General features: G+C 38.9%; 1 protein-coding gene across 7 annotated transcripts in view; it reads right to left on the bottom strand.

The window, feature by feature from the left end:
* The window catches only part of SPG11 (SPG11 vesicle trafficking associated, spatacsin), a 76,376-nt gene that overhangs the window by 17,661 nt on the left and 43,345 nt on the right, over positions 1-15,370 (bottom strand). For 6 of the 7 annotated variants that reach the window (XR_002646552.3, XM_022587204.3, XM_022587203.3 and 3 more), the window contains exons 26-28: positions 15,016-15,216; positions 14,145-14,252; positions 1,028-1,208 (exon numbers count right to left, since the gene is read on the bottom strand). Coding sequence is in view for 6 of the 7 variants with exons in the window: in XM_022587204.3 (XP_022442912.1) it covers positions 1,028-1,208; positions 14,145-14,252; positions 15,016-15,216 (490 nt within the window). In the remaining variant the exon portion in view is untranslated. The remainder of the gene's footprint in view (positions 1-1,027; positions 1,209-14,144; positions 14,253-15,015; positions 15,217-15,370) is intronic. The other variant, XM_022587202.3, reaches the window with a different exon arrangement.

The raw sequence follows: 15,370 nt of genomic DNA, 5'->3' as shown, positions 1-15,370 counted from the left end.
AGGGACAGTGAGACACCTTGCACAATAACCACCAGTATGAGCATACTGGGTTTCTTTGCAGGCATGATATAAAACATAAGTCTTTTAAAAAACCTTTCTTTTCTCTAAGCATACACAATATACACATACAAATATTCTATAAAAACAGAAATAATTATGTGAATAAAAGCATTATAGTAATGGTTAACAATGTAAACAATCCTTGTAATTTTTTAAGGATAGGGTTAACTCTGGCAAGAAAACAGGAAATTTATTTCTTAATTAAAGTTACTAAAGAGCAATGAAAGTATCTTATATTAAAAGGACCTACTGTTTGGCCTATGTAGTAACTGACAGTAGCTTATATACACTGCATTTTGGAAACACCCCCCTTCCCTTCTAGTCATCAGCCCCACAGCGCACAACATGGGCATGAAGCCCAGGCATTCTGCGCCTGTTCTGTGCAAATGTGAGCTTTCCAGTTGAACATCTGTGAGTTTAAATGTGATAAAATAACCCTGGTAGTGAAAAATACCAGAATCCAGCGTAAAAGAACAACATTATCACTCAACAAAAACTTGGAATTATCAAACAAGTAGAAAAGAGGATAAGGCAATATTGGTTTCATTCAATCAGCAACAAGCTTAGAGACTGCCAGTGTCTGGAGGAATGTGCAAAAAATCGACACAATTTGTCTCTTAAAACCTTCAAAATGAATTAGGCATTCCAGAAACAAGTCTGTGACCTTGAGCAACGATGACATGTTAAGGTTACTTGTCAAAGAAAACAATAATAGTGACAGGGTAGTATAGAGGTTAGCCAGGGGAAATCTGGCTATTTGCTTAGAATTCGTAGATAGTTGTATTACTTGTTTTATATCCTGTTGTGCTGTTTTAAATGCTTTAACCATGACTGAAGTTTCCTGTAACCTCTTCTTCACACCCTGTTCTGGACTGTAATGTCTTATATCCTATGCATTTTAATTTCCTGAATGCCCTTCTAAAATATTTTCAGGATTAAGTAAGCTAACTTCCTAACAGCAACTTACCTGTAAGTATTGTCTTACCATCAGAGAAGAGATGCTCTCTTCCAACAAACAGCTGTAAAAGCTTCCCCAGCTCATACTGGGTCCTACACTGCTGCAGCATAAGCTTCAAAAGAAAATACACATGCTCCTTCAGCCATGGGGCAGGAATGATAGCGTGGACCCTTGTGGCAGCCGTTTCAAGCTATGAAAAAAAAAGGGTCAGGAAAGTGGTTTCTCAGGAACAGCAAATCAAAACCTCTGAACTTGGGAATGTCTAAGAAAGCCAAGGTACCATCAAAGGCATCTCCTATCACAAAGGAGGATGCTTATTCAGGTCCTTTTCAAACAGTGGTAATTTGTATTGCAGCTCAGAGGAGTAGCAAAAATAAGCCCTCTCTGGCAGCTTTGTAGTTTGTCTCTTTGTGGGACATCCTGTTGTAGAGAGCTGTGTGTCTGAAAGTCAAAAATGGGAAAGAGACCTAAAGACTGAATGGAGTGAAGCAATGCAGATACTGCCAAGTTAGTGACTGCCAAAGTAACAGTCCTGTGAGTGGCTGTGAAATTAACCAGACACGTTTCACTTAGCAGCTTCTTTAGAGAGGGGTCTAGTCCTGCCCTGAGTCCAGAAGATTTGAAATTCACATATGAAGACCTCTTAAAAAGACTTGCTTGGGCTTCCCTGGTGGCGCAGTGGTTGAGAGTCCGCCTGCCGATGCAGGGGACACGGGTTCGTGCCCCGGTCCAGGAAGATCCCACATGCTGCAGAGCGGCTGGGCCCATGAGCCATGGCCGCTGAGCCTGGGCATCCGGAGCCTGTGCTCCGCAACGGGAGAGGCCACAGCAGTGAGAGGCCCGCATAACGCAAAAAAACAAAAAAAAACAAAAAGACTTGCTTAACATTGCTGAGCTGGTTCTATTAGTTTGTTTGTAGCTTATACTATCATTAGAGAAGGATCTCAATTAGTAAGCCTGAACTTTTGTCATTTCAATCAAATGCTAAAAATATTAATAGGAAAGATGACCCCAAGAAGCAGCCACATTAAGCTTGAATCAGAGCATTAGTTCTTTTTTTAAAAAAATTATTTAATTAATTTATTTTTGGCTGCTTTGAGTCTTCGTTGCTACACGCAGGCTTTCTCTAGTTGTGGCGAGGGGGCTACTCTTCATTGTGGTGCACGGGCTTCTCATTGTGGTGGCTTCTCTTATTGTGGAGCACAGGCTCTAGAGTGCAAGCTCAGTAGTTGTGGCGCACGGCATGTGGGATCTTCCTGGACCAGGGCTCGAACCCGGTCCCCTGCATTGGCAGGTGGATTCCTAACCACTGTGCCACCAGGGAAGCCCTCAGAGCATTAGTTCTTAGTCTTTATTTACGTGTTTCCCTACCTCTATTGCTCTAAGAAGAGGGTCTATGTCAGACAGACGATGGAACTGGTTAAAGTAAAAAATATATGGAAGTAAAGAGCTCAGGTAACAATGGAGCAGCTGCACTGCCCCTTGGTTGGGGACTGGAGCAGGGGCAGACAAGCAAGAATAAGAAGAGACCTGGAAGGACCTAAATGTGAAATGCAAAACTATAAAACTCCTAGGAGATAACATGGGAGGAAACTTAGGTGACCTTGGGTACGGTGATGCCTTTTTTAGATAAAATACCAAAGGAAGAATTCATGAAGGAAATAACTGATAAGCTGGACTTCATTAAAAATAAAAACTGCCCTACAAAAGACAATGTCAAGAGAATCAGATGACTTGCCACAGACTGGGAGAAAATATTTGCAAAATATACATCTGATAAAGGACTGTTATCCAAAATATACAAAGAACTCTTAAAACTAAACAATAAGACGATGAACAGCACTATTAAAAAAATAGGCTGAAGAGCTTAATAGATACCTGACCAAAGAACATATACAGATGGCAAATAAGCATATGAGAAGAAGATCCATACCATATGTCATCAGGGAAATGCAAATGAAAACAATGACATATCACAACATACCTATTAGAATGGCCAAAATCTGGAAGTCTGACAACACCAAAGGTTAGCAAGGATATGGAGACACAGGAACTCTCATTCACTGCTGGTGGGAATGCAAAACAGTACAGCCATTTTGGCAGACAGTTTGGTGGTCTCTTCCAAAACTAACATACTCTCACCATATGACTGAGTACTCCTTGGTATTGATATTTACCCAAATGAGTTGAAAACTTACGTCCACAGAAAAACCTGCACACGGATGTCTAGACCAGCTTTATTCATAATTGCCAAAACTTGGAAGCAACCAAGATGTCCTGCAGTAGCTGAATGGATAAATAGACTGGTATATCCAGACAATGTAGTAGTATTCAGCACTAAAAAGAAATGAGCTATCGAGCTATGAAAAAGACATGAAAGAAACTTAAATGCAGGGTGTGGAGTCAAGATGGTGGAGTAGGAGGATGTAGAGTTCATGTCTCCTCATATCTAGGGCACCAACCAGGCACTGGTGAGGGACCTTGGACACCTAAGGGGACGGGAGGAATCCCTGTGTAACCAGGGTCTTGGTTCCCAGGCCAGGGGTCAGGCCTGAGCTCCTGTGGTGGAAGTGCCGAGTCCAAACCACTGGACTAACAGAGAAAGCTCCTGTGGTGGGAGTGTTGAGTCCAAACCACTGGACTAACAGAGAACCTCAGACCACAGGGAATATTAATCGGTGTGAGCTCTCCCATTGGTCCTCATCTCAGCACCAAGACCCGGCTCCACCCAATTGCCTGAAAACTCCAGTGCTGGATGCCTCAGGCCAAACAACCAGCAAGACAGGAACACGGCCCCACCTATCAAAAAAAATGAGATGACAAAAAAATATGGTACAGACGAAGAAGCAAGGTAAAAACCTATAAGACCAAATAAATGAAAAGGAAATCGGCAACCTACCTGAAAAAGAATTCAGAGTATTGACAGTAAAGATGACCCAAAATCTTGTAAATAGAATGGAGGCACAGATTGAAAAAATACAAGAAATGTTTAACAAGGACCTAGAAGAACTAAAGAACAAACAAGTGATGAACACCACAATAAATGAAATGAAAAATACACTAGAAGGAATCAATAACAGAACAACTGAAGGAGAAGAACAAATAAGTGAGCTGGAAGATAGAATGGTAGAAATAACAGCCAAGGAGAAGAATAAAGAAAAAAGAATGAAAAGAAACAAGGACAGTCTCAGAGACCTCTGGGACAACATTAAATGCACCAACATTTGAATTACAGGGGTCCCAGAAGAAGAAGAGAAAGAGAAAGGGTCTGAGAAAATATTTGAAGAGATTATAGTTGAAAAATCCCCTAACATGGGAAAGGAAATAGTCAATCAAGTCCAGGAAGCACAGAGAGTCCCATACAGGATAAATCCAAGGAGAAACATGCCGAGACACACATTAATCAAACTAACAAAAATTAAATTCAAAGAAAAAATATTAAAAGCAACAAGGGAAAAGCAACAAATAACCTACAACGGAATCCCCATAAGGTTAACAGCTAATTTTTCAGCAGAAACTCTGCAGGCCAGAAGGGAGTGGCAGGATATTTAAAGTGATGAAAGGGAAAAACCTACAACCAAGATTACTCTACCCAGCAAGGATCTCATTCAGATTCAACAGAGAAATCAAAAACTTTACAGACAAGCAAAAGCTAAGAGAATTCAGCTCCACCAAACCACCTTTACAACAAATGCTAAAGGAACTTCTCTAGGTGGGAAACACAAGAGAAAAAAAGACCCACAAAAACAAACCCAAAACAATTAAGAAAACAGTAACAGGAACATACACATTGATAATTACCTTGAATGTAAATGGATTAAATGCTCCAACCAAAAGACACAAACTGGCTGAATGGATACAAACACAAGACCCATAATATATGCTGTCTACAAGAGATCACTTCAGACCTAGAGACACATACAGACTGAATGTGAGGGGATGGAAAAAGATATTCAATGCAAATGGAAATCAAAAAAAAGCTGGAGTAGCAATGCTCATATCAGATAAAATAGACTTTAAAATAAAGACTGTTACAAGAGACAAGGAAGGTCACTACATAATGATCAAGGGATCAATCCAAGAAGAAGATATAACAATTATAAATAGTTATGCACCCAACATAGGAGCACCTCAATACATAAAGCAAATGCTAACAACCATAAAAGGGGAAATCCACAGTAACACAATAGTGGGGGACTTTAACATTCCACATACACCAATGGAGAGATCATCCAGATAGAAAATAAATAAGGATACACAGCTTTAAATGACACCGTAGACCAGATAGACTTAATTGATATTTATAGGACATTCCACTAGAAAGTGGAAGAATACACTTTCTTCTCAAGAGCACACGGAACATTTTCCAGGATAGAGCACATCTTGGGTCACAAATCAAGCCTCAGTAAATTTAAGAAAGTTGAAATCGTATCAAGCATCTTTTTCAACCACAACACTACGAGATTAGAAATCAATTATAGGCAGGACTTCCCTGATGGTCCAGCGGTTAATAATCTGCCTTCCAATGCAGCGGACGCAAGTTCAATCCCTGGTCAGGGAACTAAGATCCCATATGCCACAGGGCAACTAAGCCAGTGCACCACAACTACTGAGCCCACGTGCTCTAGAGCCCCTGTGCCACAACTAGAGACCCCACATGTCACAACTACTGAGCCCATATGCTCTGGATCCTGCACACCACAACTAGAAAGGCTGTGTGCTCTGGAGCCGGCGCAACACAACTAGAGAGCCCGTGCACCACAACTACTGGGCCTGCGTGCTCTGGAGCCCATGCGCCACAATTAGAGAGCCTGCACACCACAACTAGAGAGCCCACACACTGCAATAAAGAGCCCACACGCTGCACCTAAGACCCGACGCAGCCAAATACATAAATATTTTAAAAAAAGAAATCAATTACAGGAAAAAAAACTATAAAAAACACAAACACACAAACACATGGAGGCTAAACAATACACTACTAAATAACCAAGAGATCACTGAAGAAATCAAAGAGGAAATAAAAAAATACCTAGAAACAAATGACAATGAAAACACAACAACCCAAAACCTATTGGACGCAGCAAAGCAGTTCTAAAAGGGAAGTTTATAGCAATTCAATCTCACCTCAAGAAACAAGAAAAATCTCAAATAAACAATCTAACCTTACACCTAAAGCAACTGCAGAAAGAAGAACAAAAAGACCCCTAGAGTTAGTAGAGGAAAGAAATCATAAAGATCAGAGCAGAAATAAATGCAATAGAAACAAAGAAAACAATAGCAAAGATCAATAAAACTAAAAGTTGGTTCTTTGAGAAGATAAACAAAATTGATAAACCTTAAGCCAGACTCATCAAGAAACAAAGGGAGGGACTTCCCTGGTGGTGCAGTAGTTAAGACTCCATGTTCCCAATGCAGGGGGCCCGGCTTCGATCCCTGGTCAGGGAACTAGATCCCACATGCATGCTGCAACCAAGAGTTTGCATGCGACAACTAAGGAGCCGGTGAGCTGCAACTAAGGAGCCCATGAGCTGCAACAAAGGAGCCCATGTGCTGCAACCATGGAGCTGGTGAGCCATAACTAAGGAGCCCTCAAGCAGCAACTAAGGAGCCCACATGCTACAACTAAGGAGCCCACCAGCTGCAACTAAGACCCAGTGCAACCAAATAAATAAATATTTTAAAAAAAGAGAGAGGATTCAAATCAGTAAAATTAGAAATGAAAAACGGAGAAATTACAACTGACATTGCAGAAGTACAAAGGATCATAAGAGACTACTTACTACAAGCAACTATATGCCAATAAAATAGACAACCTGGAAGAAATGGACAAATTCTTAGAAAGGTATAACCTTCCAAGACTGAACCAGGAAGAAATAGAAACTATGAACAGACCAATCACAAGTAATGAAATTGAAACTGTGATTAAAACTCTTCCAACAAACAAAAGTCCAGGACCAGATGGCTTCACAGGTGAATTCTATCAAACATTTAGAGAAGAGCTAACACCCATCCTTCTCAAACTCTTCCAAAAAACTGTGGAGGAAGGAACACTCCCAAACTCATCTATGAGGCCACCATCACCCTGTTACCAAAACCAGACAAAGATACTACAAAAAAAGAAAATTACAGACCAATATCACTGATGAATACAAATGCAAAAATCCTCAACAAAATACTAGCAAACAGAATCCAACAACACATTAAAAGGATCATACACCATGATCAAGTGGGATTTATCCCAGGGATGCAAGGATTCTTTAATATACATAAATCAATCAATGTGATAAACCATACAAACAGCTTGAAGAATAAAAACCATATGATCAACTCAGTAGATGCAGAAAAAGCTTTTGACAAAATTCAACACCCATTTATGATAAAAACTCTCCAGAAAGTTGGCACAGAGGGAACCTACCTCAACATAATAAAGGCCATATATGACAAACCCACAGCAGACATCATTCTCAATGGTGAAAAACTGAAAGCATTTCCTCTAAGATCAGGAACAACACAAGGATGTCCACTCTCACCACTATTATACAACATAGTTTTGGAAGTCCTAGCCATGGCAATCACAGAAGAAAAAGAAATACAAATTGGAAAAGAAGTAAAACTGTCACTGTTTGCAGATGACATGATACTATACATGGAGAATCCTAAAGATGCCACCAGAAAACTACTAGAGCTAATCAATGAATTTGGTAAAGTTGCAGGATACAAAATTAATGCATGGAAATCTCTTGCATTCCTATATGCTAATGATGAAAAAATCTGAAAGAGAAATTAAGGAAACACTCCCATTTACCACTGCAACAGAAAGAATAAAATACCTAGGAATAACGCTATCTAGGGAGACAAAAGATCTGTATGCAGAAAACTATAAGACACTGATGAAAGAAATTAAAGATGATACAAACAGATGGAGAGATATACCATGTTCTTGGATTGGAAGAATCAATATTGTGAAAATGACTATACTACCCAAAGCAATCGACAGATTCAATGCAATCCCTATCAAATTACCAATGGCATTTTTTACGGAACTAGAACAAAAAATCTTAAAATTTGTATGGAGACACAAAAGACCCCTAATAGCCAAAGTGTCTTGAGGGAAAATAACGGAGCTGGAGAAATCAGGCTCCCTGACTTCAGACTATACTACAAAACTATAGTAATCAAGACATTATGATACTGGCACAAAAACAGAAATATAGATCAATGGTACAGGATAGAAAGCCTGGAGATAAACCCACGTACCTATGGTCACCTAATCTATGACAAAGGAGGCAAGAATATACAGTGGAGAAAAGACAGTTTCTTCAATAAGTGGTACTGGGAAAACTGGACAGCTACATGTAAAAGAATGAAATTAGAACACTATCTAACACCATACACAAAAATAAACTCAAAATGGATTAAAGGCCTAAATGTAATACTGGACATTATAAAACTCTTAGAGGATAACATAGAAAAACACTCTTTGGCATAAATCACAGCAAGATCTTTTTTGACTCACCTCCTAGAGAAATGGAAATAAAAACAAAAATAAACAAATGGGACCTAATGAAACTTAAAAGCTTCTGCACAGCAAAGGAAACCATAAACAAGGTGAAAAGACAACCCTCAGAATGGGAGAAAATATTTCCAAATGAAGCAACTGACAAAGGATTAATCTCCAAAATATACACACAGCTCATGCAGCTCAATATCAAAACAACAAACCCAATCAAAAAATGGGCAGAAAAAAAAAAAAGTGGGCAGAAGACCTAAACAGGCATTTCTTCAAAGAACACATACAGATGGCCAAGAGGCACATGAAAAGATGCTCAACATCACTAATTATTAGAGAAATGCAAATCAAAACTACAATGAGGTATCACCTCCCAATCAGAATGGCCATCATCAAAAAATCTACAAACAGTAAATGCTGGAGATGGTGTGGAGAAAAGGGAACCCTCCTGCACTGCTGGTGGGAATGTAAATTGATACAGCCACTATGGAGAACAGTATGGAGTTTCCTTAAAAGACTGAAATTAGAACTACCATTTTTTAGCAATAAAGTGTTTTTAAATTAAGGTATGTATATATATATTTTTAGACATAATACTATTGCACCCTTAACAGTATAGTGTAAACATAACTTTTATATGCACTGGGAAACCAAAAAGTCCATGTGACTCACTTTATTGCGATATTCACTTTAGTGCGGTTGTCTGGAAGTGAACCTGCAATATCTCAAAGGTATGCCGGTACTCTGCTTACAATAATGGACAGAATAACCTGACAGGAGACAAGTAAGGAAATAGAGGACTTCACACAATAAACCAACTAGATCTAACAGACATACACAGAACACTCTACCCAACGACAATAAAAAACACATTCTTCTCGAGTTCACATGGCATATTTTCCAGGATAGAACATATGTTAACTCCAATTAAGTCTCATAGATTTTAAAAGACAGATATCATATGAAGTATCTTCTCTGACTACAATGAGATGATGTTAGAAGTCAATAACAAAAGGAAAACTGGAAAACTGACAAAATTGTGGAAATTAAACAACACATTTTTAAAGAAGACTCAAATTATTAAATCAGAAATGAAAGTGGGGACATTACTACCTATTCTACAGAAATCAAAAGGATCATGAGAGTACTATGAACAACCGTATGTCAAAAAGTTGGATGATCTAGATGAAATGGACAGATCCCTTGAAACACAAAACCTACCAAGACTAAATCACAAAGAAATAGATATCTGGATAGACCAAATCTCCTAGTAAGGAGATTTAATCAGTAGTCAAAAATCTCCCAATCAAAAAAGCAAAACAAAACCAAAACCAATTCCTAACAAAGAAAAGCCATGGACCTGATGGGTTTACTGATGAATTCTACCAAACATTTAAAGAACTAATACCAATCTTTCTCAAACTTTTCCAAACAACTGGAGAGGAGAGAACACTTCCCTACTTATTCTATGAAACCAGCATAATCTTGATACCAAAGACAGATAAAGACACTACAAGAAAACTACAGACCAATATCCCTTATGAACGCTGATGCAAAAATCCTCAACACAAGACTCACAATCTGAATTCAGCAGCATATTAAAAGGATTATATACCATAACCAAATGGGATTTATTCCTGGAATGCAAGAATGGTTCAACATACTAAATTCAATGTATATGTCACAGTTTTCTTCAACAGAATGAAGAAAAAAAAACCCACATGATCTTAATTGATGCAGAAAAAGTATGTGACAAAATTAAACACCACCGCATGATAAAAAAAAACACTCAACAAACTAGGAATAGAAGGAAACTACCTCCACATAATAAAAGCCTTATGTGAAAAACCCACAACAAACATCATACTCAATGGTGCAAGACTGAGAGCATTCCTCTAAGATCAGGAACAAGGCAAAGATGCCTGCTTTCACCACTTCTATTCAACACAGTTCTGTAAGTTCTAGCCAGAGTGTTTAGGCAAGAAAAAGAAATAAAACGCATCCAAGTTGGAAAGGAAGAAATAAAATGATCTCTGTTTGCAGGTATGATCTTATATAGAAAACCCTAAAGATTCCACCATAAAACTTAAGGGTAAATGAATTGAGCAAAGTAGCAGGATACAAAGTCAACACACAAAAATCAGTAGCATTGCTATACACAAACAACGAGCAATCTGAAAAGGAAATTATAAAATGTTTCCATTTCCAATAGCATCAAAAAGAATAGGACTTCCCTGGAGGTACAGCGTTTAAGACTCTGTGCTTCCACTGCAGGGGATGGGCGTTCAATCCCTGGTCAGGGAGCTAGGATGCCACATGCCACATGGTGCAGCCAAAAAAAAAAAAAAGAATAAAGTACTTAGGAATTAACTTAACCAATGAGGTAAAAGACTTGTACAATGAAAACTACAAAACACCGCTGAAAGAAACTAAAGACATAAGTAAATGGAAACACATTCCATGTTTATGAATTGGAAGTCTTACTATAGTTAAAATCTCATTACTATCCCAAAAATTTACAGATTCAATGCAATCCCTATCAAAATCCCCATGACATTTTGTTTTTACAGAAAATTCCAAAATCATATGGAATCTCAAGGGACCCCGAATAGCCAAAACAATCTTGAAAAAAACTAAAAAAACTAGAGGACTCACTCTTCCTGATTTCAAAACTTACTACAAAGCTACTACAGTAATCAAAATAGCCAATGAAGACAGACATATAGACCAATGGCTAAGAAAAGAAAGCCTAGAAATAAACCCTCATATACATGGTCAAATGATATTTGACAAGGGTGCCAAGACCATTCAATAAGGAAAGAACAGTCTTTTCAACAAATGGTGCTGGGAAAACTGGATATCCACATGCAAAAAAATGAAGTTGGACCCTTACCTAACAACCTACACAAAAATTAACTCAAAATGGACCAAGGACCTAAATATGTAAGACCTTTCTTAGAAGAAAACACAGGACAAGAGCTTCACAACACTGGATTTGGCAATAATTTCTTGGCTAGGATACCACAGGCACAGGTAGCAAAAAAAAAAAATATGCAAATTGGACTTCATGAAAATTTAAACAATTTTGTGCATCAAAGGGCACCATCAACAGAGTAAAAAGGCAACCCACAGAATGGGAGGAAATATTTACAAATCATATGTATGACATGGGATTAATATCCAGAATATATAGAGAATTCCTAAAATTCAACAACCAAAAAAACAGCAACTCAATTCAAAAATGGGCAAAGGACTTGAATAGACATTTCTCCAAAGAAGATATACAAATGGCCAATAAGCACATGAAAAGATGCTCAACATCACTAATCATTAGGGAAATGCAAATCAAAAATACAATGAGATACCATCTCACACCCATTAGGATGACTACTATCAAAAATCCAGAAAACAGGGCTTCCCTAGTGGCGCAGTGGTTGAGAGTCCGCCTGCCGATGCAGGGGACACGGGTTCATGCCCCGGTCCAGGAATACCCCACATGCTGCAGAGCGGCTGGGCCCGTGAGCCATGGCCACTGAGCCTGCACCTCCGGAGCCTGTGCTCCGCAACAGGAGAGGCCACAACAGTGAGAGGCCCGCGTACCGCAAAAAAACAAAAAAAAACAGAAAACAAGTGCTGAAGAGGATGTGGAAAATTGGAAGCCTGTGTACTGTTAGTGGGAATAGTATAGCTGCTATGGAAACAGTATGGCAGTTCCTCAAAATATCAGAAATAGAATTACCATGTCATCCAGCAATTTCACTTCTAGGTAGATACCCAAACAAATTGAAAGCAAGGTCTATATATATTCGTACACAATGTTCATGGCAGTATTATTTGCAAAAGCTAAAAAATAGAAGCAACCCAAATGTCCACTGATGCATGAATGGATAGGCAAAATGTGATATATAAATACAATGGAATATTATTCAGCACTAAAAAGGGAGGAAATTCTGACACATGTTACAACATGGACGAATCTTGAGGACATTATGTTAAGTGAAATAAACCAGTCATAAGAAGAAAAATACTGTATAATTCCACTTCTGTGAGGTACTTAGTCAAAATCATAAAGACAGAAAGTAGAATGGTGATTGACAGGGGCTAGTGGGAGGGGAGAGTGGAGAATTACTGTTTAATGGCTACAGAATTTCAACTTTACAAGATGAAAAGAGAGCTATGGAAAAAAAAAAAAAGAAAAGAGAGCTATGGGGATGGATGGTGGTGCTGATGGTTGCACAACAATGTGAATGTAGTTAATGCCACTGAACTATGTACTTAAAAATGGTTAAGATGGTATAGGGCTTCCCTGGTGGTGCAGTGATTAAGAATCCGCCTGCCAATGCAAGGGAAAACGGGTTCGAGCCCTTGCCCGGGAAGATCCCACATGCCACAGAGCAACTAAGCCCGTGCGCCGCAACTACTGAGCCTGCGCTCTAGAGCCCACGAGCCACAACTACTGAGCCCGCATGCCACAATTTCTGAAGCCCATGAGCCTAGAGCCCGTGCTCCGCAACAAGAGAAGCCACCGCAATGAGAAGCCCGTGCACTGCAAGGAAGAGTAGCCCCCACTCGCCACAACAAGAGAAAGTCCGTGTGCAGCAACGAAGACCCAACGCAGCCAAAAATAAATAAATAAAATAAATTAAAATGAAAAAAAAGATGCCTGTTTCTTTAAGAAAAAAATGTTAAGATGGTAAATGTTAAGTGTATTTTATCACAATTTTTAAAAATAATTTAAAAACAAAGATACTGTATGGCTCTAGCCATGGAGAGTGACAGATGAAGGAAATGAATGTCCCTATTTTCTGTGATTTAGGAACTTCAGGCATATTTGAATAACTGATTCAGTGTTTTCGAATAATAAAACTTTAAAATCTTCATTACAGTTAAGACGGATGTGATTGAGAGGAAAATCATATACACAGGTTCCACTGTGATGTATTTGTTGGGTAAAATCAGTATATGGTTTTGTCTCATTTATCATAAAGCTTTTTTGGGATAGAGAGGGCAAAAGTGCTGAAACCCCAAGCAGGACTAAGGCATATTTTCCTTTTTTACAGCTTCCTCTTTCTTCCATAGGGTTAATTAGCTCCACATGTAAATAGGTCTGAAACAAGCATCAGAATAGGTAAAGCCTGAAACTGACCATAAGGCTCAGCATCATTTGGACAGAGGCCACAAGGAGTGTTGATGGAAAAAACCATTATTTTCTGTCACAGTGAATAAAGCAGTATTAAACACCCTTCACTCTCAATGCTCTTGGAGTTATTGTGGATTGGCAAAACATGGCCCATGTACCACCACACTCCTCTGTAGCATCCACAGCAGATACCATTATTCCCTTTCCCACTGAGCTTGGCTGCGGCATCAGGATACTGATCATTAGCACATTGAATGAAACCTCTCTGTCATCCATGGCAACTGATGTGCTGTAAGCAAGGTCCCTGCAACTCCTGTCCTGCCTCTCCATCTCTGGAACAATACAAATGATTCAGTTTGCATTATGCCACGTAACAGCTATTCAACTGCTGCCACATCCTGACTACGAGCAGACAAGAGGCCACTTTAGCCAATTTCAGATCAGCAAGAAACAGCACTATAATTCCAACTTACAGCTTCAAGGCTCTTCTGGAACTCCAGAAGTTTAGCTTCGGCTTCCTCATAATTCTTGAAGAACATACACAGTTCATACATCTCCATCATGAAGAGTAATGGGGACTCCTTTGAGGAAGAGTTTGAATGAAGTTAAAAATCCTGAAACTTAATCAATACTACATTCTCAATGAGTAATGCCAATATAGGAGAGGTTAAAGTAAAAAACAAAACTATTAATAACAGCTTTGTAGTAGAATGAAACCATATATATTAAAAAGAAAGGAAATTAAATTTATATTTCCTTTTGGAGAAAAGATACTCAGGCCAGGTACACCTGCTCAACAGTCCATACTCCAGTCTATACTCGGTCCACTACACATGAGCAGAAGATATTCCATTAGACGCTGCTAAGACACCTCTACATACACTCCTGGGTAATGGGCTCCACTGATCTGTTAACCTACTGCTTGTTTGTGGCATTAATCCATACATTTCCATCACTTTGGTGGGAGCTTTTTGGTCAGAGGATAGGAGTTTTAGAATTAGAGATTATGGATCTGAACCATACATAAGTAAACCACTTACTAAAGTACTCTGAGACCCTGGGCATGTTACTTAAGTTCTGTGAGCCTTGGTATATCACTCTGTAAAATGAGGATAATATCACTTCATAACATTCTTCTAAAATATTACTTTATATAGGATTATTGTTAGAATCGACTAAAATAATATATATAAAGCACTGTGCTAAATAAATGATAGTTCTAATATCGTTATCTGTTGTTGGCTTAAAAAAAAAAATCCCAGAGATAGGAATAATTTTAAAAACCAACGGGGGATATTCTGAAGTAACCCTTTTAAACTGAGGAAAGAAATGAACTAACACTACCTTAAAGAAAAGCTGGAAACCTCTGATGAGAGTTTTGCTCTTCTGCCGTGTTAATAATGTCCTCCAGATGACTGAGAGGTCCTCAAGGTCCCAGGTATGGCCCTCCATTGAGTCCTGAATGTGTCCCATTGCTTCAGCTGCAACACTGTGCTCCACGGAAGTGATGATCCAAACACAGAGGCAAGGAATAGCACTGGCGTCCTGCCAGTGGATAAGAACTTTTCAAAATAAGATAATGACTGCACATGGATTACTTGACTGCAGAAGCTTCCAGCAATGCTACAACTACAGATGGATATTTCCTGTTTAGAACAAGTCACCTCACTAAATTGGTTAAAATGACTTGAAAATCCTT

This window comes from Delphinapterus leucas, chromosome 2, assembly GCF_059928025.1.
Source record: "Delphinapterus leucas isolate spDelLeu-1000000601 "Yukka" chromosome 2, BTC_Dleu_Yukka2, whole genome shotgun sequence".
Lineage (NCBI taxonomy): Eukaryota > Metazoa > Chordata > Mammalia > Artiodactyla > Monodontidae > Delphinapterus > Delphinapterus leucas.
This window is presented reverse-complemented; position numbering and strand designations above follow the sequence as displayed.